Source organism: Pyxicephalus adspersus, chromosome 5, assembly GCF_032062135.1.
Source record: "Pyxicephalus adspersus chromosome 5, UCB_Pads_2.0, whole genome shotgun sequence".
Lineage (NCBI taxonomy): Eukaryota > Metazoa > Chordata > Amphibia > Anura > Pyxicephalidae > Pyxicephalus > Pyxicephalus adspersus.
In genome coordinates this window covers 80,842,714-80,870,320 of record NC_092862.1, presented here as the reverse complement: position 1 = coordinate 80,870,320, position 27,607 = coordinate 80,842,714, and the positions used below count along the sequence as shown (strand labels likewise).

The 27,607-nt window shown below is 38.0% G+C and overlaps 1 protein-coding gene across 1 annotated transcript in view; it reads left to right on the top strand.

Annotated features, from left to right (window-relative positions):
• Positions 1–27,607, top strand: part of GALNT4 (polypeptide N-acetylgalactosaminyltransferase 4) — a 45,174-nt gene that overhangs the window by 2,123 nt on the left and 15,444 nt on the right. Inside the window, exons 3-7 of the mRNA XM_072411932.1 lie at positions 6,888–7,057; positions 7,253–7,442; positions 8,652–8,837; positions 14,045–14,162; positions 17,183–17,359. Coding sequence (XP_072268033.1) covers positions 6,888–7,057; positions 7,253–7,442; positions 8,652–8,837; positions 14,045–14,162; positions 17,183–17,359 — 841 coding nt within the window. The remainder of the gene's footprint in view (positions 1–6,887; positions 7,058–7,252; positions 7,443–8,651; positions 8,838–14,044; positions 14,163–17,182; positions 17,360–27,607) is intronic.

Below are 27,607 nucleotides of genomic sequence, written 5' to 3'. Positions count from 1 at the left end.
AATATTGTGTCAGTGTTCTACCTCCTCCCTTTGTTCCAACTTTCTAATGCATGGCTTGTTAGTATGTCCAACTTTTCCATCTTTTTGTATTATGTCCAAACTGTTCAGTGGTTTGTATTGTGATCCAACTTCCTAGTGTTCCATGTTTTTGTTACTCATGTAATTCCATGTAGTAGTGTAATAGTATAATGAATGTAGTGAAACAAGTTAGGCTTAGTTCACATTAGCAGTAAAACCACTCCTTTACCGCTCCTTTACCGCTCCTGGGTGACTGATGGAAACTGCTGGGAACCTGAAATTGGTAACCGGCAGTAACTGCTAGGCCTTTTTGGGCCTAGCAGTTTTTTAAACACCAGTGACTCCTTTCAGGAACTGCAACCTTGCTACCAGTGTGAATACAGCCTTGCTTCAGATGTGGCCTCCTAGGGCTTTATCTATGTAAAGAGAAACTTTTGTGAAAAAAAAAAAACCACTTTATCCATCCACAAACTGAGTTTAGCAAGTCCCACACTGGCTCAGCTTCCCTCTCCTTTCTGATGCTCGCCATTTCATCCAGCGCTGCCATATACTTTCTTACAGGTGTTTCCTCAGGTCACCTGAACTTGCACTGCACAGGCGTAAGATTAGGTTACAAAGAGCAACCCACAGCCACCTGGGATATGTGACACCTTGTCCCAAGAGGCTGTGGATTTACCCTTTGATTCTTACCACCATGGCAGTAAAAACAAAAGGGCAGCAGTTCACACGCCAGAAAATAAAATAAAATAAAAAAAAACATTTTTCGATTATGTAAAAGGAGAAAGTCACCCTTTATTAAATGTTAAAATGTGGTGATGCTTTAAAAGCATCATGCATGTGTTAGCAGATGAGGGCAGGATAGCCAGTGCTCCCCTTATCACTGCCCATATTTTATATAAAGGAAAACAAAACTGTGAAATGTATCCTCCTGATTGTTCATATACAATTGTGTGTGTGTGTAAAGGCTGCTTCTCATATTTTGCAGTCTAACAACTCGCTGTGTTCAAACACTTTTATCTTCTAAACTGTTGGTCATAACAACTTGAATGTTAGGGTACACAGGGACCCCTTATAGCTACTAGTAACCAAAATTTCTTTAACCTCCTGGCGGTGTTCCTGAGTGTGGCTCGGAGTTACCTTTCAGTATCAAAAGCGGTAACACCGTGCCACACTCGGGAAAACTGCATTATATAACGGGCTTACCTGGTCCTGACAAGCCCGCAGCGTCCTCCAGTATTGTCCGTCCGGCGTCATTAATGGGGCAAGTGCATCTAGGAGGCTAAATTAAAGATGCAAATTGGGGATCCCCGAGGCCAGCATTGGGGTGAAGCCCTAAACTGATCCCTACCAGTCACAAATCTATTTTCAATAAAGGGCTCCTGAATGCACTTGCTTTTGAAATGGCACTCCCATTGTTGTATTTTCAAGTTTTGAAACTTGTAACTCCCATATCTTGAAATGCTGCCGCTGGTAGGATTAAATTTCAATTACTACTAGCTATGTGGGTCCTTTGTCCCTAAAAATTTCAAGTTGTTGCGTCAAACAGTGCCTCTGTTCGATCTCATCCTAGCTATGCTGTGCTCCCCTGCCCACCTTTCAGTAATCAAATTTAAAAATAGTTATCCCCATGAATAAAACCTTTTCTTCAATGCCTAAGTTGTGTTAACTCATTCTTCCTCTTGCATGAACCTGGAAACCCTCTCCTTGGAGCACTCTGGGGTTGGGAATAATGATGGGATATTCTGTATATGAATTACTTCTACATAGATTAAATGACTAACAACCCTAGAGATCTTCTTATTAGCACATGAGGAATCTACCAGCTGATTATAATAACCCAGGCAATCCAATTTGGAAATATTTTGCCAATTAGATGGTAAAACAGATATATTTTTTTTTCCAGAACAGCGAAATTAAAGAGCTAAACGATTAAAATAAAAAAAAAAATTTGAGCAGGAAGGCCTTTATTGCAGAAGACAGGTGATCCTTTCTGCATAAAATAAACATACCTGCTTGATCACAATGTTTTATTAAGGAATAGAACTCCTCCCATGCAAGAGTTTTAGTCCCAGCATTCCTGATCAAAATTTTGAACTGCATAACTTTAGTTTTGCTCTAAAAATCTGGCAGAACATTTAACATCCTTGTAATCACGTTTTAACATGCCTCGAGCGCCCAGAGAGGATTTTTTTATCCTTAAGAGTGGAGTAACACATTTTGAGGGACCTGTCACCTACTCTATGCTATCATAAAGGATCTTTTCTGCTCTCCTGTAATAGTAAAACAGTGGGGTATGACCACGACAAATGTTCTTTTGTAAATGACTGTTTTTGTCTACAATTCTTCTCAATTCTGAAGAAAAATTTCCTCTTGAGGCATGCCATTGGAGATTGGGTACATTCTGATAGACCATAAACTTAAAATTATGAATATCAAGCTGTTTTAAGATGACCTTCTAGCCTTTGCTTTAGCCCATGTTAAGTGTGATTCCAAACAGCAGAGTTACTACTTTTTCTCTGTTTAAACAGGCTTAATGACTAAAAGCATGATTGGAGAGCAGTATGATACTAATAAAACAACAAATTTGAAAAAAATCACTTGACAGTGTTTTCCTTAGCTTCTTTTAGCCGGATTATCCGCCCGGCACTTTTTAATAACCGCCCTGCTGTCATCAGACAATCGATTAAGCCGGCCTTTATGTAGATTGAAATGTCATTGAACCTCCAGGAAGCCTGCCAACTATATGCTATGAGGTGTAGATCTTTGATTTGTACCTTTTTCTTGCTTTGCTTCCACAGGATCATCTGCACCTCTGTTTTTTTGACCCAACAACGCCCCCCCCCCAACCTGTTGAAACATTTTAGGGAAAATGCCAATATAGTCCTTCAGGCTGTTTTAGGACAGTTTAAAAGTTCAATTTTTTTTGCTTTTTATCTGGCTTCTCCTTTCTTAGTATTTTAATGGTATTTTATTACATACCTTATTTTATCTTTTTTTATTTATATGGGACTTTGTGTAATGCAGGCACATCATGGTTAGTGGGAGGGACTTGCAGGGTTCTGTACATAGCTTCTGAAAATTTTCACAATGCCCTTCCTCATGCAGACCACCCTACATAATTCCCATGCATGATGTTTAACCTCCGTGATTGAAAGGACACAAATCTAATAAGATAAGGAAAGAGGTAGATTGTGTTAGGTGTCCATGAGCCAGGAAATATGATGGTATCTGTCTAACATGCTGCATCTTTTAATGTACAATGTGAAAAGCTGACTGTATACAGTGTAAACTATGGCAGTACAGGAGAGAATCTGTATCTCTGTGTAAGATTAAAGGTAAGACTTGAGCTCGCTCAAATATTCTTTGAAAATAACTAAAACCTAAATATTGAATTAAAATTTTGCAGGCCATTTGCCAACAGGGTTTATTCTGCGTCTGTTGTGCAGGCTAGTGATAAGAAAAACTTATGATAGGCTTGTTACTAATTTGTATTAAAAGTTTTATCAGTTGCTTAAATGGAGAATTTGAAACAGTTTTCAACATTTGAGTTTATTTGTAATTTCATTATATTTGCAGCCAAAAAATAGCCTCACTACCCTTCCACATTTTCCCAAAGAATCCCTATGTGTTATGAAATAAGTTCAAACTGACACAAGTAAATACTATCCACCTTTTTTGTTTCATAGTCTATAAACAGACACTCATTATTTTTTGTATTACTTCAAGCAGAAATATATACTGTTTTTACCTCTGTTGTATTACTTCAAGCAGAAATATATACTGTTTTTACCTCCTATTAACCTCCCTAGCGGTTCATTTCTTTCCGGTTTTATATGTCTAAAAGTGGTACATTGTTTTTCATGAAATTTATTTTACAGTATAATATAATAGTATGAGTATAATAAAGTTTGAAAAACAAAATCATTTAAAAACAATAAATTGAATAAATTAAAAAATCTATAATATTAAAAAAAAAAAATAATAATTAAAAAAAAAACAATGCACATTATACTCATACTATTATATATACTGTAAAATAAATGTTCTTGAAAACAATGTACTTTTTTTACACATAAAAATCCAATGTATTGCATTCAATACAGTTATTTTGTATTGAATGCAATACAAATGGATTTTGAATTTGGCTGGGACGTACACACGCACCAACGTCACCGGGAAATCCCCCGGTGACTCATTGGATGCAGAAGCAGGAAGAAGAAAGAAGACGGAGATTGCGGCGCTGGACGGCACAGGACGGCGGTGGATCAGGTAAGTGCTCTATTTACTAACCTTCCCTAGGTGTTCCAACGCCAAAAGTGACTCAGGGTTACCACTCGTAGCAACTTTTTTCTACCCCGAGTCACTCTCGGGGTTACCGCTAGGGAAGTTAATGAGCAGTTTGCAGGCTTCCTCATCACAGACACTTTCCCAGATTGTACACTGAGCTGTGTGCTCACAATTAGGTTTACTGTACATAGTAAACAGGATAGTGACATACAGGTAAAAGTCCGCAGGAAGGAGTTTCTCCCCTTCAATAAAAAAAAAAAAAAACTGCCAGTTAGACTTTTTTTTTTTTTTTTGCTTTAACATATTCTTCTAGATAATAAAGCAATCAAATGGCACAAACATACTTTATTGTGAATACCTTTTTAAAATAGTAGTTGTCAACTTACTAGGAATAGGGGGACTCAACTGCGGGACCAGCTGTATGTAATTTATAATGCTAGAGAGGATTTAAATCCTGCAGAGCTGCTAGAAGAAAAGCATGTTGATTAATTTGCATCTAAAGTATCTTTAATCTTGTTCTCAATTACTTGGCCTATATGAATATTAAAAGTACTTATCAAGATATTTTGTATTCTTGTGTGCAGTGGAATAAACATAGACAAGTAAAAGAAAAACATGGAGTTGTTGGCCCCCATATATTGCTAGACCTAGTCACAATCTTGTAGGCATCAACAGGGAAAGCTCTCAGATGTTTTCATCAGTGTCTTACATGCAAGAATGTCAGTTCTGTAGTTAAAAGGAGAAATTCTATCACCACCATCACGCTTTTTAAAAAATGCCTAGCCCAATGTCAATAAAAGTTATTGTAAAATTTTGTCCTCCGTGTGTGCCACGTGTAATGTTTGTGTTTTCCTTTATCATTGTTATGTTTATCGTCTGACTAAGTTTGCTGATTGTGCTTGTAGTCTATCTAAATCCTATAAATGTAGAATCTGTGTCTGTAAGGGGTCTTTTTCTTTGTGCAGTTTTTGTCAGTGTAACTGAGTGGCTTTTTTCTGTTTGCTCTGACAAATATGCAGTCTCTTGAGTTCTAAAGATATTGTGCTGTATGTATGTGTGGTCTGTTTTGTTTCTGTGTGTTGTGATCAAGTGCATAGGCTCTTTTGATCTAGTATGGTACCAACTGTGTGGCTTAGGGGGAAGACAGGGAGATAGAACATACTTACTAAGATAAATGGCTACAAGAAATTTTTACAACGTTCACAGGAAGTAGAAAGTCTTTTGTTCAAATAGATAAATAAAAGTCATGGCATGCAAATAACGAGATTTTTTAAAGCATAGTAGATATGAAACATTGCAGGTGCAAATTTAATTTTAATTTTTACCAGGATTGTCAAAAATCTGTTAGTCAGTGGAAAAATTCTTTGCTATTCAGTTTGTCACTCCTTGAATATATATTTGTGCAGAATTTCTCCTAAAATTTACTATACCCTGTTATATGGATTGTGTATGTGCTTCATTGGTTTAAATATAGGTTCAGCACTACTGTTACAAAAAAAAAAAAAAATAGTATATGAAATTTTAAAAAAGAAACAAAAAGCTTTTTATATAACTTGCATAACATCACAATAAAAAAAAATATTAGCTACTGTTTAAGCTAATTAAGAATAGTATTCTTTCTGTTTCGCACATTACCAAAATAATGTAATACCAAAAATAATTAGTATGCATATGCACAAATAAACTAAATCTATTAATTAAACAAAATGTTTTGCATATCTCAAAGGAAAAAGGCCACAGACCTATATATGTTTGAAGTGATTATCTGACTTTTATCTGTGTTTATACACATTACCGCATATTAATAGTTGATATTTCTCCAATGTTTTATTCAGTTAAAATATTAACTTAATATCATATGAAAGTAAATAGCTCAAAATCATTATTAAAAAAACTGGCAAGTTGCCTGCAAGAGTTGGAATATCCTTCGGTGCTCAACCCAGAATTTTTTTTTAAGCTGGGTGGGAACAAAATTACCGTAGGTAGGCAGCCCCTGTATTGTGACATTACTCATCAGTAAGCACCCAAAAACACTGGGTGGCTGCTGAAAACTGCTGGGTGGTGAGCCCGGCTAAAAGTGGCTGGGAAGAACTGTGCCCTTGAGAGCATATTCAGAATTTCCAAAAGGTTTCTTAAAAAAAAAAAAATTTTTTTTTTTTTTTATTTTTTTTTTTTACAATAGCATAAATGTTTAAATACCTTTCACCACAGAGAGTTAAAGCAATTTTTGCCACACTTATCAGTCAGGAAATCCCCCAAGCTTTGAACTGATTGTAGACACACAAATCATCATCTTTATTTGTGACCATTTGACCATTGATTGGAAAAAAAGGTGAGCACAACAAATTATTTTTTTCGATCCTATATTAGTCTTTATCTTTTGTTTAGTATTTTCTTCCCCTATTTGAGTACTGATGTGGTGTTGCTGAACTGCTCCAGTCCACCAAAATTACTGATTTATTGCTGTTAAATAAAACAAAAAAAAATAATGCTAAATTTAGTTTATAACTTCCTAATTAAATTATTTTATTTGTAATGGAATGTTTTCATCTGTTTACAGCTGTTATATTTTACATTTTCAGATGCAAATCCAAAACTTTCAACTATAGGAGACTTCCAACAACGTCAGTTATAATAGCATTTTATAATGAAGCTTTCTCAACACTGCTTCGTACAATACACAGTGTTTTAGAAACCTCCCCTGCAGTACTTCTGAGAGAAATCATATTAGTGGATGACTTCAGTGATAAAGGTACTTGCTTGGAACAGCTTTGACTTATGTCTGTGTCTAAGTGAAAAAATGTTTTCTGTACTTACGCTTTTAAATGACAAGCTTTTTCTTGTTTTTTTTTACTTTTTTTGTCAATTACATCAAGTCATAAGTGTCTGCTGTGTATCATAATGTTTAATTGCTTATAAAATATATGTATATATATTTTTTTGGTAGTTTATTTAAAGTCTCAGTTGGAAAATTATATTAGTGCCCTGGAAAGGGTTCGACTAATCAGGACAACAAAACGTGAAGGACTTGTACGGGCTCGATTGATCGGAGCAACTTATGCTACAGGTGATGTACTCACATTTTTGGATTGCCATTGTGAGTGTGTTACTGGCTGGCTAGAACCAATTCTCGAAAGGTATGTGTAGCTATTATTGTTAATTTTGAATGGTTAAAACATTGATCAAAAATGGTTGAATTTATTATTCTTTATTTTGGATCTTTTTCCCATTGAGGAGCTTTCTCTCTTCTTGTAAAAAGAAGAGAAGTTCCTCATAGTGTTGTCTCTGTAAAAAGCTTACCCATGGAAACATTTCTACTACTATTTTTGTTCTGGCAGCAACTTTAAATGTTGGGTTTTCTGACAACCAGGAGAAACAGATTGAATATGCCCAGTAGGAACATGGCAATATACATTTACACAGGTGCTGATCTCATACACCAGAGCTAACAAAAATGTGTCTTATTTACCTTAGCTATTTAGTATTTCAACTGCAGTATTCTCACATTGCCTGGGTAGCTTAATGTAAATCTCTGGGATGCAAATTTTAAGCCACTGGTAACTATCATGTCATATCAATGAATTGTCACGACCAACACCTGCAGTGATCCTCTATTGAAACTCTTTATATAAAACATATTTTTAATTGGGTGAAAAGGTTTATACTAATGAGACAAATTTTTAAACAAGTTCATGGTGGAAAGGTGTGGTGACCTCCATACTCAAGACCTAGTAAGTGCTGAAATCAAGTTGAATAGTTGGTGACCATGCTCATATTTTAAAATATGTATAATATTAATATTAACGCATTAACAATTCGTCCATATTAGACTATATTTAGATATGCATATAAGGGAGATTTCAGGACCTTAAAGCAGTAATAGTGTTGCTGTGATTTTTTTTCTTGCTTTGCTATTGGTTATATTGGTTTTGAGCTTCATGTTCACCTATCAGTGTTCTGCATTGTAGCCCGCATGGTTATTCTTCATTTATGCAGTCAATATTGCATATCCAGAAGAAATAAAGGGACTTCAGATGGCCTTATTTGATTTATCCTCCCACCAGCTGAATGAGCAGACGAGAGGAGATAACTGTAATGATGTGTACATGTGTATTTTGTTAACCTGGCTTCTATACACCGTATTCTATGCACTTTCATTCAATTATCAGCCTGATCCCTGTTAGCATTTACCTTGTTTGGGTTTGATTTTAGTTGGGCTTTAGATAATTATTGTAGCACCTATACTAGACATTGCTGTTTTCATCACAATTTGACCTGTCTTGTTTCAAATGAATATAGTGTTAACTGATCTCATTGAATAACTGCCTTCTTACTGTCTCTTTTAGAATTGGAGAAAACGAAACGGCAGTTGTCTGTCCTGTGATTGATACCATTGACTGGAACACCTTTGAGTTTTACATGCAGACAGGGGAACCAATGATTGGAGGATTTGATTGGCGGCTTACTTTCCAGTGGCATTCTGTGCCAGAGCAGGAACGAAAAAGAAGGAAATCTAGGATAGATCCAATAAGGTGATATATAAGAACTTATTTGCAAAATCAACCAAAACAGGGTCTTCTGGCCACACAAAAGTAAATAAAAAGATGGTCAAAGAAAGCTGAATGAGTGAGAGGGCAGCTTTTTATTGGTAACCTTTATTATCCATATGCTATCAATTCTATTGAGAAAATAAGAGTAAATTACATGTCTCCTGCAGGGCAGTTCATTTAATTACAATTGTAAAATAGGCAAGACATTTTTTTGTTTGTGACTTAATTTTTACAGAGATGAGACTATCAAATATTGGTATTTATATACTTTATCGCATGTGGATACAAACTACTTTGTGGTGCATAAATTCTTTTTTTTTTTATATTTTGTTCATCAGAATAGAAGTCTTACATAATAACATTTGAATATACACCTATATCAGAACTGTAGGGTCATTAGATAAAAAAACGGTAGACATGTGCTGTTAAAAAATTCTGCTTTCTGGTAGGCGAATGGCAATATACGATCCAAGAATGTACCCATTTTCTATTCTTGTTCTAAAGAGGCCTCTATCCAGTCCATTTTAAAAAATGATAGAGGGGGGATGTAAGCCCTGTGGTAAAATTTAAATATAATTTCTCTATAAATGGAAGAGATAATGGTTCTCTAGGCTCATCGATAATCTGTTAGTGTCAGTGGGTGTCCTAGTCGGAAAATACCCTACCTACTCAAACTAGACTTTCTTTTTGTTACGTGGGTTCAGGCCTGACAACATCTGATCCAATGCATTAGGCCAATCCCTCTCCGATAGATTCCTAATAATGGTGGACACAAAGGAAGTGATTTGATGGTATTTAAAAAATTCTGTTCTCATAAAGGGTTACAAGGATGATGTTGCTGCTGATAGTGTTTTTTTTTTTTTGTGTGTCAAAAGGACTTTAAGGACAAAAGCAGGAAATAAAGGGAAGAATAGCTTTTTAGCCAAAATCTCCCCCTAATCTTTTGCCACACTTGCCAACTAGAATATAAAAGTGAATTTTGCTGCGCTTCTGGGGGCAGTTACCTCTCATCATTCCTACCTGATTGAATAGCGATCCATTAGTCTAGTATGTGGAGTTCTGTAAATATATTGGATGTATGACACAATTATGTCCAAACACACATTGTGCAAGGATTGCAAACAGAAGTGGCCACTGTACCTTTATCAAATGCTTTCTCAGCCTTTTTCTAAGCCTAACAACATAGTTTTTGGGGAGTGTGGCTGCCACTGTTGACGCAATAGCCATGCGGAACCCTAGCATTTAGTGTTTACCTCTTTTAAAAACGAGTTTGTTTTTTCAATAAAGAGGGTAAGAACTGTTGCAGTCTATTGGCCATTAATTTAGCTAGAGTTTGGTAATCGCAATTGAAGGGTGATATCGGTCTGTAAGAGGCACTAGATCAGGGTTCCTGCCTTCATTGGGAAATAGGATTGTGTGTGCTTTATCGAAATCAGAGAATGGGTCATTCTGAAGCACCATAGCATTAAAAACCTCATTGAGGAGGGGTGCAATATCTTCTTGTAGCAATTTAAAAAATTAATTAGCATCATGCATCTCTTAGGGTTGTCTGGGTTAATAGCTTATGCAGATCTAATGAAGATGTTCCTGGAATTTTATGGGCTGGCTAAACCTAGTGTGTCATCTAGCATTCTCGTTAAAATCCTCGGCCACTATTAAGTTAGTGTAGTTTTCCTCAAGTACATTTTGTGTTAAGTGTGCATAAAATGATTTACCTGTTGGTGCATATACTGAACACAGTGAATATTTTATGCCTGCTATCTCTAGCACTGCCATAACATACTGGCTTTCTTCATCTAGAATGGAAGATATAATCCTATAGGGGTGATATTTTTTTTATTCAAAATGATCAATGATCAACAATCACTCCTTTTCTTGTTTGTATATGTTGCGGCAATACCCTCTCCAATCCTCAACTCACGTAAGGTAGCTATATCGCCTTATTCATGGGTCAACTCCCATATCCTGAGAATCCTGTTGATCATGACTTGTGGGTCATCAAACATCTTGGTCTCCCCTTTCACTGAGTAACACTGAGCTTGGCTTGGTATTGCAAAGCGAATCTTGCTCCCACCTCCACAAGCTGATGGCATACGGGCACAAAGTGCTTGTGTCATTAGGCCACCGAAGCATATATATGTGTTTTTGTTTTCTATTTAATTTATGAAAGTGTGTTACAATATACCCACAGTGTAATACTGTAAGACAAAAAGAAAACTCTAGTGCATTGCAGACTAAGCACTAGAGCACTGAAAACAGAGGTAATGCACATCTAGCAGCTCTAGAGCTGGCTCAGTAACTTTTGTTTGTGACCATGATCACGTGACCAGGCTTTGCCTTACATGTTTAACAGTTCATCTTTAGTTACAGGTTTAAAATAAGTTTGAAAAAAAAAGAGAATAGAAGAAAACATAATAACAGTAATAGTAAAATAATGAGCAGATGTCAAACAGGTTACATTTTTCAAGTTGTCCATCCAGTTTTTCTGGTTGTATTGCCAGGTTCCAAGTTGCTGATGTTTGCTAATGGATTTACCACTCCTTTGCAAATAATCCTAAGAAAGCTAGTCATGCCATTTTTTTAAGTGCTACAATGTTTGTTTAGTAATAACAAAAGTATTGGGCTAATTATAGAGTCAATGTGGTGTTTATTGGTAATTAAAGCTTACTAGCTGGTCCGAGATTCTTAAGTCTAGGGTGTCTTAAAATGTAGTATCACAGAGCCAGAAAATGAATCGAACCCATATACAGTTCTGTGTTGGTTTTTCTTTTTTTTTTTTGTTTTTTTTTTTTTTTTTTTTTTCAATGGCGTTAATTTACTATGAGATCATGTAATAAATGTTTGTTTTGGCTTTTATGTTTCTTTTGCCATATACAGGTAGTCCCTGGGTTACATACGAGATAGGGACTGTAGGTTTGTCCTGTTGAATTTGTATGCAAGTCAAAACAGATACATTATTTTAATAAATGTGCACTAATCACAAACAAAGCAATAAAATAAAACTTTATGGACCCTAGACATTTATTACCTTCTGGAGAAAGCTGTGCTTTGATATGCAAAAAGAAAACAGCTGCAGAGTTGTCTTGGTCATTAAAGAGTTACAAGATGTTACAGGTCAGCTCGACTCTTAAGATCACCCACAACCTCAGCTGTGTTTAGCAAAAGATTTCTTGTGCAAGGCATGCAAACCGCCCCCTCCGCCAATCCAGCCTCCGTCCTGCACATGAGCAAGCAGGGAATCCCCCTTTTGTATCTAGGAGATATTCATATGTTGGATGTCCTTAACTTGGGGGCTACCTGTACCAGTTTGTTTTTGTTTTACATTGTTTCTGTCAGTTAAGTAGTACTATTTTTTCAAATGTTTGCAAACATCAGTTGGTGCAGGGAAAGCTTGGTCTGGCCACTCGGTCTCGAGAGCTATGGGAATCTCGCTGCATTTCGTCCCCCTGGAGTGGCGATCCGGGGGTACCTTAAAGTCACTGGGCTGGAAACCCATTGAATTTAATGTACACTAGGCACGTCACTATGCTGATTTGGCACATCGCCTTTAATCTGCACTAGCTGCGGCTAGTGCAGATGGGCAATTTTTAAAACCTTGTCCAGTGTGTTATGCACTGAGCACATATTATTTACGTATTTTTATGTTGTCACATGTCACTGGTGTGGTATTTGTTGCCACTTTTTGATGGAGGGTGCTATTCCCTTATGGGCTAGCCCTGAAGTCTTGGAGAGTGCTTTGGTCTAACAGCCAGATGCTCTCTCACAGTGGGAGTGTCTTTTCGGGAGAGCTCCCAGTTTAGTATCTGTTGGGACCCGCTTAGGCGGGAGGGATCACAAATAGTACCCCAGTGCACGTTTTTTGTGGGGTGTTTTTGCACTTTCACTTTTTAACCGAGCGCGGGGTTTGTTTTAGAGCACGATCGCGAGATTTGAAAAAAAAAAACTTGCAAACATACCTCCCATGCACTCCATTAATTACCTGGGCGTTACACTGATGTCTAGATTTCTGTACCAAAAGCGTTACACTGTTTTTCATGAAATTTTTTTTTTTTACATTTTAGACCTGTAAGTTACAGAAATATGTCCGAACAAGGGTCTAGTAGATATCATGAATATAGAAAAAAAAGTTTGAAACACACAATCATGTAAAAAAAAAAAATGTACTTTTAATAAAATCCTATCCTATTTTTTTTTTTTTTTGCATAGAAATTTTTGTTTATATTGTAGGCTTGTAATTCTTAGGATTAACTCCTGGGTATGATAATTATATTTATTTATTATATTAAAATCATAAATTATAATATAATACATAAATATAAATAATAATTTAAAACAATAATGAAATAATAGACAACAATGTAATCTAAAAATAAAATTAAAAATGTACTTTTATTTTTATTTCATGTTGTGTGGTGTTTTTGTACTGTAAAAACCATTAAAAAGCACATTACATTGTAATCTGCTTTTAAATTTCCCTCCCTGACACACCCCCATACATCACCACTCACATCACCCGGAAGATGACACATCCTCCGAGTGATGTGAGTGATTTCCCTGCCCAGCTCACACAGACAGAGACAGACGATGGAGGCTGCTGGCATCTCCAGAGAGATGCACAGCACAATGCAGGATTTCTGCATTGTGCTATACATCTCACTGCAGATGCCAGCAGCAATAGCAAATCTTTTATTGCTGCAAGAGGAGCTGCGGACACTGGGTAAGTATTTCCTTTCAGTTGTAATCCGATTGTCATACAATGTATGACAATCGGATTGCAATATAACATTTGTTTACATTTAACCATCTGGTGAGAAAAACTCGGGGTTAACGATAATTGCAAAAGTTTTTACCCCGAACATGCTCGGGCTTAACGGCCAGGTGGTTAATAAAAGAATGTTTTTTGTTTTGTTTTTTTTAATCAGTATTGATCACAATTTTTTTTAAGATTTTTATTGATTTTAATTGATATTATCTAAAATATAATCTTCTAAAGATGTTGAACAGTATATGCAATCTGTAGGTTTGGACAGTCTGGGAGTACTTCAGACATGCAACCCAATTGTTTAACTGGGTTAGCTAAATGAAAAAGTCCCCTTGCATAAGTTTGTCTAAAAATGTTAACTTTAAAATCTTGTTTCTAAGCCTGGGAGTGATATTTTTCTACCATAATTTTAAAATTATACTTCTAGATCTCCAACTATGGCTGGTGGATTGTTTGCAGTAAGTAAGAAATATTTTGAATACCTTGGAACTTATGACATGGGGATGGAAGTTTGGGGAGGAGAAAACTTAGAACTTTCATTTAGGGTGAGTATAAATGTTAATTGATATGTATACTTTATACTGTGTAACATATTTTATTATAGTGACTTTTTTATGCTTAAATGGGAAAGGGTATATCTTTAGTCTGGCTTTTATTGCTTCACTGTTCTGGAGATTTTATTGTGTCTTGTTGACTACTTAGCAAATGAGTGTAATCTTCCTACTGGGACACACACCTCAAGAAAAGCCTGACAGACCTTTTTATTTTACTTGCTTCAGAAAAAAAAAAAAAAAATAATAAATTGTGTTGCCTTCCATGTCTATTATGTAAAGAAAGAGATAGTAAATCTCCCAAGCAATAAAAAGAGACACATGGCAAACAATTATACTACAAAGGAATTTAACCTGTAGCTAAGGAGGAAAGATCTATAAAAATAGGGACAAGACATCCTGCTCTTTTTTTTTTTTTTTTTTTTTTTTTCCTACCCCTACAATATAAAACAAGAAAATGAACAGCTTTTGTGAATTGTATAGCTCACTGACAACATATGTACTGGCAATTTTTAATTATTTGATTTTTCCACACAATGTTGTACAGTGGATGACCACCTGTTTCTCATTTTACTTATTTTTCTTTGCACACCAAATATGTTGTACTTTGTGAAGCTTGTTCATTTTTCAATAAAAATGTTATTTAAAAAAAAAAACAGCAAATATGTATTTTCCTCTAAATAAAGTTAACTGGCACATGAAACAGTGTTCCCATCTAAGTGTATACAAGTTTTTTACCCACTGCAAAGCAGCCGAAGGCCCAAAAAACTCTGGCATTTTTGCTTTGGAAATAATAAATGTTTTCACTGTTAGCTGGCCTTTGCCCACCCTCTTTGCCACCTCATTCGTGTGTCTGATCTGGTGACCACAGAAACTGTATGCCATTTTTTTTATTTTTCATTTTACTAGTAATGAGCGATTAGTGCCCAGCTTACCTGTGTGCATGCCTCCACTGTCAGCCTTTGCTCTGTTACATTACAGAAGCGGGCTGCCCAGAGAGTTACACAAAGAAACAAGGTATTGGTCATTCAGAAGCTTTAAAACCCTGCAAAACATGTAGTGTACATGTACATATATGTTTTGATGTGCTTTCAATGTGTTTGTGTTTGAATTACAGCTGGAAGACAAAACTGGCATGTGAAGTTAGATTATTATACAGAAGAATAAATGTTGTTGTGTTTTTTTTTGTTTTGTTTTGTTTTTTGTTTTTTTGCTGCTACATTGTGCATTTTGGGATGTAGTACCAAGAAAATCATTTTTTGTTTAAAAAGAAGGTACAAAATAATCTTTTTTAAGCAATACACATTTTTATTATAAACCATTAAGTTTTTCACCAAACATGTATACAACTCAATATCATTAAAATATTTCACTTACTGCCAGTCAATTATTTTTGAAAGACTTGAGCTTCGTGAGACAACGTATCTAATAATCAGACCCCCAACTTGACGCGTTTTATTCAATAAACTTCATCAGAAATTATTTTGGTGCAACAAACTGTTTACAATTGGAAAAAAAAATTATTCGAAAAAAAACTTGGAAGTCAGTGGAAAACGTTTAAATAAATACATGCATGAGGTATATAGTAAGACTGGTGTCAACTCTTCTTCATAAAAAGGGAGAAAAGAAAAACTTCCTTACAAAGAGAACGTACCTCTTGAAGTGTCTGTAGAGAAGTTAGATACATTAGTATAAAATGTTTAAACTAAGTTACTTGAAGATAAAAGTTTCAAATACTGGTAAGAGCCACATGTCCCATTGGCTTTATGCTTAGCAGATCACTTCAAAGGATACCTGGACATGCTCAATGCAGGGTTGTCCGTATATGGAGCCAGAGCCGCCCACTAAGTGACACCCGTGCCGATGTCACGAAGGGCGGCTCTGGTATAACGATAGATAAATACATATTTATAATATTTTGTATTTTATATAAAAGATGATTTTGTACCTCAGAATCGTTTGTCTTTTTTCAAACAAGTTTTTTGTCTCTGTATAATAATATATAGTCCTGAAAATGCAAGTATGTGAATGGTTACTATGGTTTATATCGGGTGGTGTACTTGCTGTGTACATAGTAACTGTCCGCTATATACACAAATTACCATTTCTGTACTTGCGTGGTAGCTTGCATAGTAAACATCTAATTTCATTAACATGCCGACTTTATCCACTGTAACACAAACACATGATGTTAAACACTGAAAGCAAAGTACAAATGCAGATAAGTACATGTGTTTTGATTGAAAATAGGCAACACAACTGCAGATTTGGAAAATGTGTTGATATTGATCAGTTGAAAGTATATATTACTTTAGAGAAAACTGAAGGCAGAACTCTGTCTCGCTTTCTTTCGAGACAAGAGTTCAGGAATGTAATTTTTACATGTAAGCAAAAGAACATCAGCTTTGCTTTCATAGTTCTAGTGACATTGATACTGCTCTCAGCTACTAGACACCTCAGGGTTGCTCTGTGGTTATGCAGTATTAAGCAACAGAATTTGAAATGTTGCCATACCCTGCATTACTTCTCATTATTACCCCAATTTGAGAATGACAGCAGGAGTTTATACATAGAGTATCTGAGCACTGACCGCGATATGCACTGTAATGGCAGACCCATCTATGATATTTTTTTTTTTCTTCAGAACATCAAAAAAAAAAATAAACAAACTATGTATGAACCTTTATGTATGTATTTACCCGTATTGCGTAATTTGGTATTATTAGTATTGATTTAAAATTATACTAGTGAAATTTTGAGTTATTTTTTATGTCTAGTGTTTTTCTTTTCATAATTTGAACCATGCAATTATGGTGGGGCAGGTAGTACTCAAAGTACTCTACTCTGCATGCCTCACTTTTCCGGGTAACATAAGGATGGCTAGGTGAGCAGAGGAATTGACTTTTGGAATACACAAAGGCAAACTAATTGTTATGAATAAAGATATTCATATGAAATAAAACACAATTACAAAATGCTTTGGGATCTGAATTTCCATCTTCTATTTATGACAGGTATGGCAGTGTGGTGGCACGTTAGAAATTCATCCGTGTTCCCATGTCGGACATGTCTTTCCCAAGAAAGCTCCTTATGCAAGGCCAAACTTTCTACAGAACACAGCTCGTGCTGCTGAGGTGTGGATGGATCGTTATAAGGAACATTTTTATAACAGAAACCCACCTGCCAGAAAGGTATGTGTGCACCTAGTTGCAGACCCATTTTCTTAAATTGCTTTAAGTGGAACCAAACCAAAAAAAGAAAAAAAAAAAGAAAACATTTTCCTTTAATCCTGTGATCGGACTAGACCTTTCCTCGATCCGGTCGTATACTGTCCTTGAATCCTTCTTTGTCTCGACGCAAAGGAAGGGACGGGTGCCAGCATATTCGCTCTTCTTCTTCCTTCTTTTTGCTACAGCACCTGATCTCACACTGTGATTTGGGTGATCGGCATCTTTTTCCCCTTGGTGAAAAACTTTTTTTTTTTTATAAATATTCAAAAGTGATGCAGCATTGATGATGATGTAGAACTGAACAAAGTGGGTATGTAGATATCGCAGGCATTTTTTTTTTTTTTTAATTCTATAGAACACTCAGCTTGTGCTAGCGGATAGGGGCAGGACTGCCAGTGTCCTGATCTCGTTAATGCTGACCACTGGCAACTGCTCCCCCTGCCCAATTGTCATCAGAAGCACTAAACTTCTGTACAGATGGCAGCTGGGCACAATACATTCGGTAGATTAGAGCTGCTGACGAGAGTGGGTGCAGTCACAGTGCTTGGCACATTGCCCATGTAAAAACTGCTGGGGAGAACTATGCATTTAAAAGTCCAGGTAATAAAACTAATACTGAAGCATATAAAATACCAAGTCCATGTCTGTGGAAGTACTACTTCAAAAATGTTTAAGGACAAATCAAAATGGAGTAATTTTCCTAGCATACCAAGGGCAAGATAAGGAGAAAAAGGAAAAAGATAAAAGTATAAAAAGAAAACGGAGAGGAGAGCATTCAGCCATGTGACACCTGCCAAATAGAACTAAAGCTGCGTACACACATCAGATTTTTCTCGCCCGATAATCAGCATCGGCCAGATATCGGGCGAAAATCTGGAGTGTGTACAGTCGGCATCGTCCGAACGACCGTCCTGGTGGATCCACAGCTATGAGATTTACCATTGAATATTTTTGAGAAAATCTACAACTTTCCTATTCTATTTTTTTTTTAAACATTCTTTATTTATCAAAAAATAAACAAACATAATACCATTAACAGGACAGATAAAAGAAGGATATTCATGACATACAAAAACAGTACAGAGCACATTCTGCATAGTCCATTGGAAATCTGCGGTTAAGTAACATACAGCATCAAATCAATAATATAACTTAGTCAATTGGTAATTTGGGAAAAGGAACTGTCGGCCTGTATGGAAATACATAACAGAATCTGGAAATTGCATTAACATTTAGGCGGAAAGGGTCCAGTGTTTTCCTATATTAGGTCCAGCAAACCCACATAGCATTAAATTTATCTTGGGTACCCAGTAAACTAGTCGTAAAGTCTTCCATCATCATAATGTTGTTCGCTTTGTGGAGCCAGTATTTTGGGGTTTGTGACTCTCTGAATAAGGGTCCTCACTTGTACCCAAAGGGGCGTAGTAGTGGGCATGCCCAGAAAATGTGTAGCATATTACCCTTTACCAGCATCTGTCAGTGACCTCAGGGAAGAAGCGATACGATATCTACTGCTGATAGAGGACTTATGTACCAGGGTAAGTAATATCCCCTTCTGATTGGCCTCCATAGAATACCCAAGTTCCACCTCCTATGCTTGGAGGTATGTAGGGAGGAACTTGTGAAAATGTAGGAGTTGTAATGATCTCCAGAAATCTAATTTGTACCTGGCAGTGTCGGCTATCCACATCTCCACATCTCGGCCATCAATCATCTTGTCACCCATTGACCCTGATGAAAAAAAATGCCCCGCCCACTGAACCCTCTGTTCTTGCAACCCATAAAACCTCCTATTTTGTAGGCCCGGGGGAAAAGACAGATTTCCTATAATCGGTATCAGGTGAGGGCCAGGGAGACATTTTGAGTCTAAACAGGGGTTTCTGACATGCCTTCCACGTGGCAGAGATTAGAGGGTGGGCTCCTAAGGCAGGCTGAGGTAGCTTCAACAGCCATGGGACTCTAGTAAGAGGAATTGAAGTAAATGATTGTTCAACTCAAATCCACTGTTTATTCCCGGGAGGTCTGAATCAAGCTAGGATCCAGACCATATGGTCCGCCATGTAGTACAATGATAGGTTGGGAACTCCCAACCCCCCACCCCTTTGATCAGGAACAGCAGACACCTGCTGGGACAGGTGCCTTTTTTGCCCCGAATTAACTGGAATATTTTGGAATGCAGGGATCTAAAAAAGGAGGTAGGTATAAAAATTGGCAATGCTTGAAGGAGGTAATAGATCCTGAGTAAGATATTTACCCTGTATGCAGCCGAACCATGAAAGGAGTCAAAGAGGACCATCTTTCAAGATCTTTTGTGATGATGGTAAGTAATGGAGAAAAGTTTAATGTAAAGAGCTGTGATAAATGCGCTGGGAGCAGAGTCCCCAAATACCTAATTGCCTTTTTGTCCTATTTATAAGGAGACGGAGGGTATAAGTTGGGTGCAAAAAGCCTGGGGCAAAGAGACGTTGAAGGCCGCTGACTTGGAATAATTAATTTTAAATTAGACACAGTACCATACTCCTGGATTGTCCAAATGAAATTTGGGAGAGATGTTGCTGGGTTAGTGACAAATATTAGCTCATCTGCATAGGCTGCGACCTTATGCTTGCGACCACCTAATAGCTGTCCCTGTATATCATAGTTTGAGCGTATTGCTGTAAGTAATGGCTCCAGAGAGAGAGTAAAAATGAGGAGAGACAAGGGGCAACCCTGTCTGGTGCTATTGGTAATATTGAAGGATGCTGACGCTTCGCCATTTACTCTCACCGAAGACAAAGGGGGAAAAATATATGGCCTTGATCCATTTCATCATTTTGTCTCCCACATCCATGACCTAAGTGTGGCTAGCATCAGTACAGAGCAGCATGGAAGGTCTACCTGTGCATACAGCATAAACCCCACCTGATCAAAATGTATGAGGTTATAGATATGCTTTTGAAATCTATTGGCTAAAATCTTGGTGAATAACTTTAGATAGATCCTGGTTTAAAAGTGAGATAGGCCTGTAGCTACTACACACTTAGGGGTCTTTATCCGCTTTGGGAATAAGCATAAATTATTGCCCGAAAGGTGTGTTTGGTAGTGGTCCTTCCCCAGTTAGTGAGTTGAAAGTGGCTTCAAAATGTGGCGCCAGGCCTTCTGCAAACACCTTGCAATAACGGAGTGAAAAGTTATCCGGGCCCGGAGCTTTGTCGGTTGTGGTTTGTTTTATAGCTGCTTGCAACTCCTCAACAGTGATTGGAGATTCCAGATCCAACATAGCAGGTTAGGATAATCTAGCCATTTCTAACCCCTCTAAATGTCGCTGTGTCATCACCAGGTTAGAGTTGCATGCTTCTGCATTCAGGTGAGATTGTCAAAGATTTTACAGGGATGCGTAATAATCTCTGAATTTTGCAGCAATCTCCTTCACCTGGTGGACCTTATCTCCTGTACTAGTGGACAGGAAAGGAACATTCGTGCGTGCTCGGAATTCTCACAGTGCCCTTGTCCGCAGCCTTCCACATTTATCATCATACTCCTAGTAGGACCTACAACATTTATTAGGGGCCGCTTTAGCTTTACCCAGACACAGTGAGGCTAGTTTTTGCCGTAGTAGGGTCAATTCTGCTGCCACCTGTTTGCTTATTGTACGTGTGTGCACCACCTCAAACTCCTGTAGACGTTTAGAAGTGGACGAGATCTCCGCCTGTTTTTCTCTTTTAATTCTGGCACCATGTTTTATAAGCAACCACCTCATAACTGCTTTATGTGCCTCCCAAACCATGGTTGGAGAACACTCTGGCACCACATTCATTTCAAAATATTGTTTCATTTGAGAGGTCAAATCGGCAACCACCACCGGGTCAGAGAGAAGGGACTCACTCCGCTTCCCATGCCAGGACATAGGGGAGACATAACCTGTGGTCAATGTGAGCAGGACCAAGGCCTGATCCGAAAATGCAATGTTCCCTATAGTACATTCCAGAACTTGTGCAAGATCTGCGTGTTTAAGCCAAAAGTGATTAATTTTAGAATACATCCGGTGCGGGTGGGAGTAAAATGTATAATCTCTCCCAGTGGGGTTCACAATCTGCCAGACATCCACTAATTGATGTTGTTGCATGCAGTTTTTCAACTGATCTGAAGGTCCAGCGTGGGATTGCACCGCCACATCAGATGTATCCATATCAGGATCAGGGGCAAAGTTAGTCTCCCCCATATACCAACAAGCCCTCTGTAAATTCTCCAAATTTCTTAAGCATATCCTGCAAAAAGCTCTTTTGATGCAATTAGGGTGCATATATAGTTGCAAATGTCACCATTTGTTCCTCCAGCATCCCCTTCTGCCCACTGAATCTTTATAAGTCAATAAAGTGCTAGGGCACAGAACCAGAAATCAAGATCTAATGACCCACAATGATAGCCAATCAGATATTTCTTACTAGAAAGTTTGAGAATTTTAGCTTGCTTAAAGTGAGTTTCCTCAGTAGCGCCACCTGGACCCAGAGCTTGGCCAATTCACCAAGTAAGGCTGGTCATTTTCCAGGTACATTCAGTCCCTTGACATTAAAAGCGACCCATGAGTTATTACAGAGGTTGCCACAGAGTATAAATGTTTTTGTATGCGTTTTGGGGGTGAGGTCCAGAAGGGGACAGAAGGGTGGTTAGAAGAGGGATGGTATGTACCGGGGGCAGGGATTGAAAAGGGAAGAGGGGCGGGGTCTCTTGGGGAAATTAGGGCACCAATCTATGTCGAAACTCGGATAAGCTGAGAGGCCTAAGTGGGAAAGAAACACTATGCAATGGCATGGGTCCCCATCCCACTCCCCACTCGTGACTACTGGTGCATCAGCAGCTGTTGTAAAAGCAAAGAATGAGAATTTAAAGTCTCAGTATGTTGATTTACCTGGGCTTGGAGATCTTGCTGTTGTCTTTTCAAAATCCTCCATTCTGATGGAGATTTCTCTCCGGAGGGTAGCGATTTCTTTAACTGTGTTCCAATTTGCCAAAGCACGCCATTAAATCCTGTTTGGTGAGAGGAACAGGCTCATCCTCCTCACTAACACTGGATGATCAAGCTCTCAGCCGAGAAGTTACTGATAATGTGCTTGTGTCCCCACTGGTCACCCTTTTCTGGGAGGTCAGGAATGCTCTCCCTGGAAGAGCCTGTGTGCTGCAGCTGCTTTCTCATATTTCCTGCAGCCTGGGGCGAGCCACTGCTGGAGCGAGCCACTGCTGAAAGGAAGAGTTGTAATTCAGGAGGCATGCTGTGCAGGGAGCATGGTGAAGCCCTCAGAATCCTCCTGTAGAACTCCCGATTTAGAAAAGAACGCTCTGATTTAACAAGACTGGAAGGTGCCCCTGTGCTTCCAGTCGCCCCATTGTGAGTGGCGACCCAAGATCTAGCCCAGGGGTCGGCAAACTTTTTGGACTACCAGGCCATTTCAGGAAGGCACACTAGGCCAGAAGAAACAAGATGTCCAAGAAAAGGTTTTTTTACAACCATGACTGCAAGCGAGCAGCCTCAGTCTTCCACTCATCCGCGGTGTAGTCTCTGTACGTGTGCGCGTGCTTGGCATCCAAAATGCCCCTTGAGATTCGACTGCTTAAAAGTGCTGTTGGTGTCGTTGCACACTAAACACGGATTTTTTGCTGGGTTGGACGAAGAATAATTCGCCTGTCCATTCGGGGTTGACGACGGGATGCTTGAGGTCAACTTTCCAGAGACTGATAGCTGCACTTTGCTTCTGCTCTTTAGGCATAGTAATAGGGGTTACTGTGCAAGAACTCAATGATATCGTGGGAACTCGCGATAACGCGACAATTCAATTAGGTCGGATGCAACAATTAATAACTAGGGGGCGTTAGCCAGGACTGGAATACTGGCTAGGCCGTATACGGCCTACCTCTGATCTAGCCGAATAGTGGAGTGATTAGTTCCAGTATGAGTAGTGGGACAGGGAGCCAAAAGAAGCGTCCACATGCATGTGCAGTCCCTTTCCCATTCTATTTTACCAGAATATGACAAACATATCTAATAATGACTCTGAAATTCCCTTGAAAATAACTAGATATCACTGCTATGTTTACCCTTTTGTTGGGTTTATTCTGCATCCTACATTCAGTAAGAGACATTTTAAGAGAATACAAAGTTCATATGTTTATTATGCAGCTTGATAATGTGCAAAGCCTTCGATATACGTTGGTGAGGTTCATCTGTGTACAGTAAAAAGCACAAAAAGTAAATAAATAAATGACTGTAGATCACTTGACAGCCCACGTTAAGACAGAAAAACTGTAAACAAGACCTGTGACCACGTGATCAATCCCTGGAACTCGCCGTTCACTCTAAAAGACTATTTTATGAAAGAACTATTTCTTAAGCAAACTGCAACCTAAAATTATGCATTCTAGAGTATTTAAGAATAGTTGAACACCTCTCTGAACTTCTACACAGCCATGTTTTACCTTATAACAGAGAAAGAATGAAATCCATCTTGGTTCACTTTTGAAATCCTAAAAAGGAAAAAGGATATGAAAATGGATTTCACTGTATTTTAAAAAAGAAAATCTGACTTACTGCCATGCTGAAACTGTGGAGCTAATTGTTAAAATTTGATCTGACATTATTGCTTTCAGCAGTAAAGGTTCTTCCGAATTTTACATGCTGAGTTGAGCTTTGAAATTTGACTCATTTATGCTGTCAATTTTTATTTTCAAATAATGCAAGATGGTTTTCCTCCTAGAAGTAGGAAAAGTTTTACACAATAGGCGGGACAATTACCATAATCATTACTTTGGCACATCATAAAAATCTGAAACCTGAGTATGAATGTTGAGATTTTTTTTTTTTCAAACTAAGAAAGTTTAAGGAAAAACACAGCCCAGAATGATCTATTATCCCATGCATTTTTCACATGTGAATTATACCTGGGAACTGTTGAGTTCCCAGGTGACTTGGTGTGGGGCCTAAGGTAATATATTATACCATGTAATTACCTTATGGAATCTGGAAATATTTGACTGTGTTTTAAAGCTCATTTTGTTTGAGGCATCCCTCTGGGTCATATTTGTATTTCCCAACTTCTGTTTATTTCTCTATTAGTTGAAGTGGATGAACAATTGCCTAGTTTTAATTTGGCAAACTATTTGCTACCTAAGATGTTGGCAAAAGATTAACAACTGGTATTTTAACTTGGCTAACTATGTAAGTTTGTATGTTACCTAAGTTGTTGGCACAAGCACAAATATATTTTTTCATAAGACAACAGAAAAGATCACTTTGAGTTTGGCAGACCTACGTAGGTATTTCTTTAGTGTTCTTGAATTGGTATATTATAAAAGCTTAAAACTGAACTCCCGCATTACCTTTCATTTTTGTGTCAATCCTTTTTGTTGGTTTTTCAAACAAAACAAAGATTACAGAAAAACAAACATTTACAATACAGATACATAGTAATAAGAAAGACAATTCAAAGGTGTAATAATAATAATTGGACAGCATTACTCATACAAATTTATAGCTCTGAAAGAACCTGACCTCAGTAACTTATTAGCTGCCTGTACACATCATTGTAACACCATATTCAGTGTGTTCTTGGTGTACCTAAAACCTGAGATAAACTAAACCAACATGTTGGCTCAGGAGACATGGGGGGGGGGGAAAGGGCAGGGGAAACAGGAGGTAGGGAATACAGAAATGGTAGCCTTTGGCTCCGTAAATGAGGACCCGGTTTTATATCCTCAGATATGTCTGAATTTGGGGGGACTCCTTAAACCAGTTCCAAGCAGCACGGGTTAATTTAAACTGCTCATATTGATCATCATCCTCTGCCACCATTAATACTATATGTCAAATTTTCTCTAGCTCCGAGACCCAGCCCTTTGTAGAAGGGGTCGTCTCAGAATAAGGGCCCTAGCGGCTGTGAGGAAGTGATGAAGCTCATCCTTTTTGGTGGATTTATTGGACCCTGGGACTATAGACAAAATGGTCACCTTGGGAATATTAAGTACATCAGACCCCATACAATCATTAAACAATTGAATTATTGTTTCCCAGAAACGGAAAATCACTGGGCATTCCTATGATATATGGATCATTGAAACCCTCTGGGAAAGGCAGTGCCAGCACCTATCAGACGCAGAGGGAGAAATACAATGCAAGTCTACAGGGCAATAGTACGATCTGGACAGGATCTTAAGTTAGTCTCCTGTGCTTTGCATGTCAGAGCAAGTTTGAGTGAGAAAAGGATTTCTCCCAATCGTCCTCTGATGTTGCGTTACTTAAATCCCTTTCCCAGTATCTGGTGTAAACAGGGGTGTCGGAATATAGTGAGGGATGGCAAGGGGGGAACCTTTCTATTATGCGGTATACTTCATAGTTGACAGTCGCGCGAGGCGTTCCAGGCCAGAAACTTTAATTTGCCCATTGGGGGGGGGGGGGGGGGGGGGGGGGGAGGGGAATGCCGGGTTATCAAATAATTGAGTCATGGGGCCAGGGCGTGTAGAGAGTTTACCCGTATAGATGAGTTTCCCAGATATGTAGAAGGTCAGAAGTAAGGCCGGGTAAAGGAGTGATTGGTTGTAGAAGGGAGTGGTCCACCCAAGGCACTGATCTGAGATCCACTAGGGAAAGAGAATTTTCTACCTTTCATTTTTTACATATATAAACAGTTCTTTTCTGTGTTGAAAGCAATAAGTTTTTTTAGTATTATTTTCCACATAACCATTATTAGAAACAATAATGTGCCCCAAGTCCACCTCAATTACTGTCATGGACTAACATGATTATCCAGCCCACTTCTGCCAATCAATGTTGTCCTCTTAAGCTGCATACATACTTGCAATAATTATCGTTGAAAACGAACGAATAATGACCGTTCGTCTGATAATCGTTAACAAAAAAGGTGCACAACAACTGACCAACAACACCGACGAGCGAGGAAAGTCGCTGGAAACGATCGATCGTTCCAGCAGATCTGCTTGCGTGACGATTATTCGCTATCTATTGTCTGTACGGTCGTTCAGTGATCGTGAATGTTCTGAGCATGCGCGATGAACGAACGTTCATTGCAGGGTGCTTCACTGTGTGTGTGTGTGTGTGTGTGTGTGTGTGTGTGTGTGTGTGTGTGTGTGTGTGTGTGAATATAATATGTGTGTGTGTGTATATGTATAACTTATAGAACTTATAACCTCATAAAATGGGGACATTTTTGCTTTTAAATAAGTGTGTGTGTGTGTGTGTGTGTGTGTGTGTGTGTGTGTGTGTGTGTGTGTGAATATAATATGTGTGTGTGTGTGTGCGCATAATTTGGGCAGTTTCCAGTGCAGTTCTCCATCCAGTCCTTACAAGTATTAATAAATGACACGGTTTTTTATTATTAACCATATAAAACCATAAAAAAGAATAAATAGAAAAAAAAAGTTTCTACTGGACTTGCTGCATGTCCTTTTTGAGAGCCTCCAGGTCCCTTGGTGCATGCCTCAGTGCCTTGGACAGTTTCTGCAAGCTTTTTTGCAGGGCAAACATCTCAGCCGTCATTTTTTTTCTTGGAAACAACACCTGCGTTGGAAAAAAAAAAAAGAATATCTTCAGTTCGATCAAATAACTATAGTTTTGTGAATGAAGGCCACCAATATACAGAAATATAACGAGTGTGTCACAACTTTTTATTTCATTTATATTATTGTTAACATTGTAAAATTGTTATTTATTGTTATTTGTACTTTGCACTTTGGTAAATTAAATGTTATCTTTTTTTATGAAGTGAAAGTGTAATTTTTTTTTAATGATTGTATGGGGCACCTACCTTAATGTACTCATCTTTCAAGCTGTTGATAATTGATGCACACATCTCTGGAATGATCTGACCCATTGCTTCCGGTGAGATCCCAGTGGAGAACTTCATGTCCTGCAGAGATCTTCCCGTTGCGAGGTATCTTAGTGTGGCGATCAACCTCTGCTCAGCTGGTATGGACTTTCTCATGAAGGTATCTTGTTTCTGCAGAAAAGGTCCCCCTGCGGAAAGTAATTTCTGGAAACACACATCTGACATCCGAAGGTAATTTTTGTAGTCATCTGGGAATTTCAGGCGCAGTTCCTGTAGCAGATTCTCATGCGAAATGTTGTCTCGGTCCAACAACCAATCTTTACACCAAACCTGGTGCTTCACAACTTTCACATCATCTTCATGTTTACTTAGCAGATATCACAGCAAAAGCTGCTTT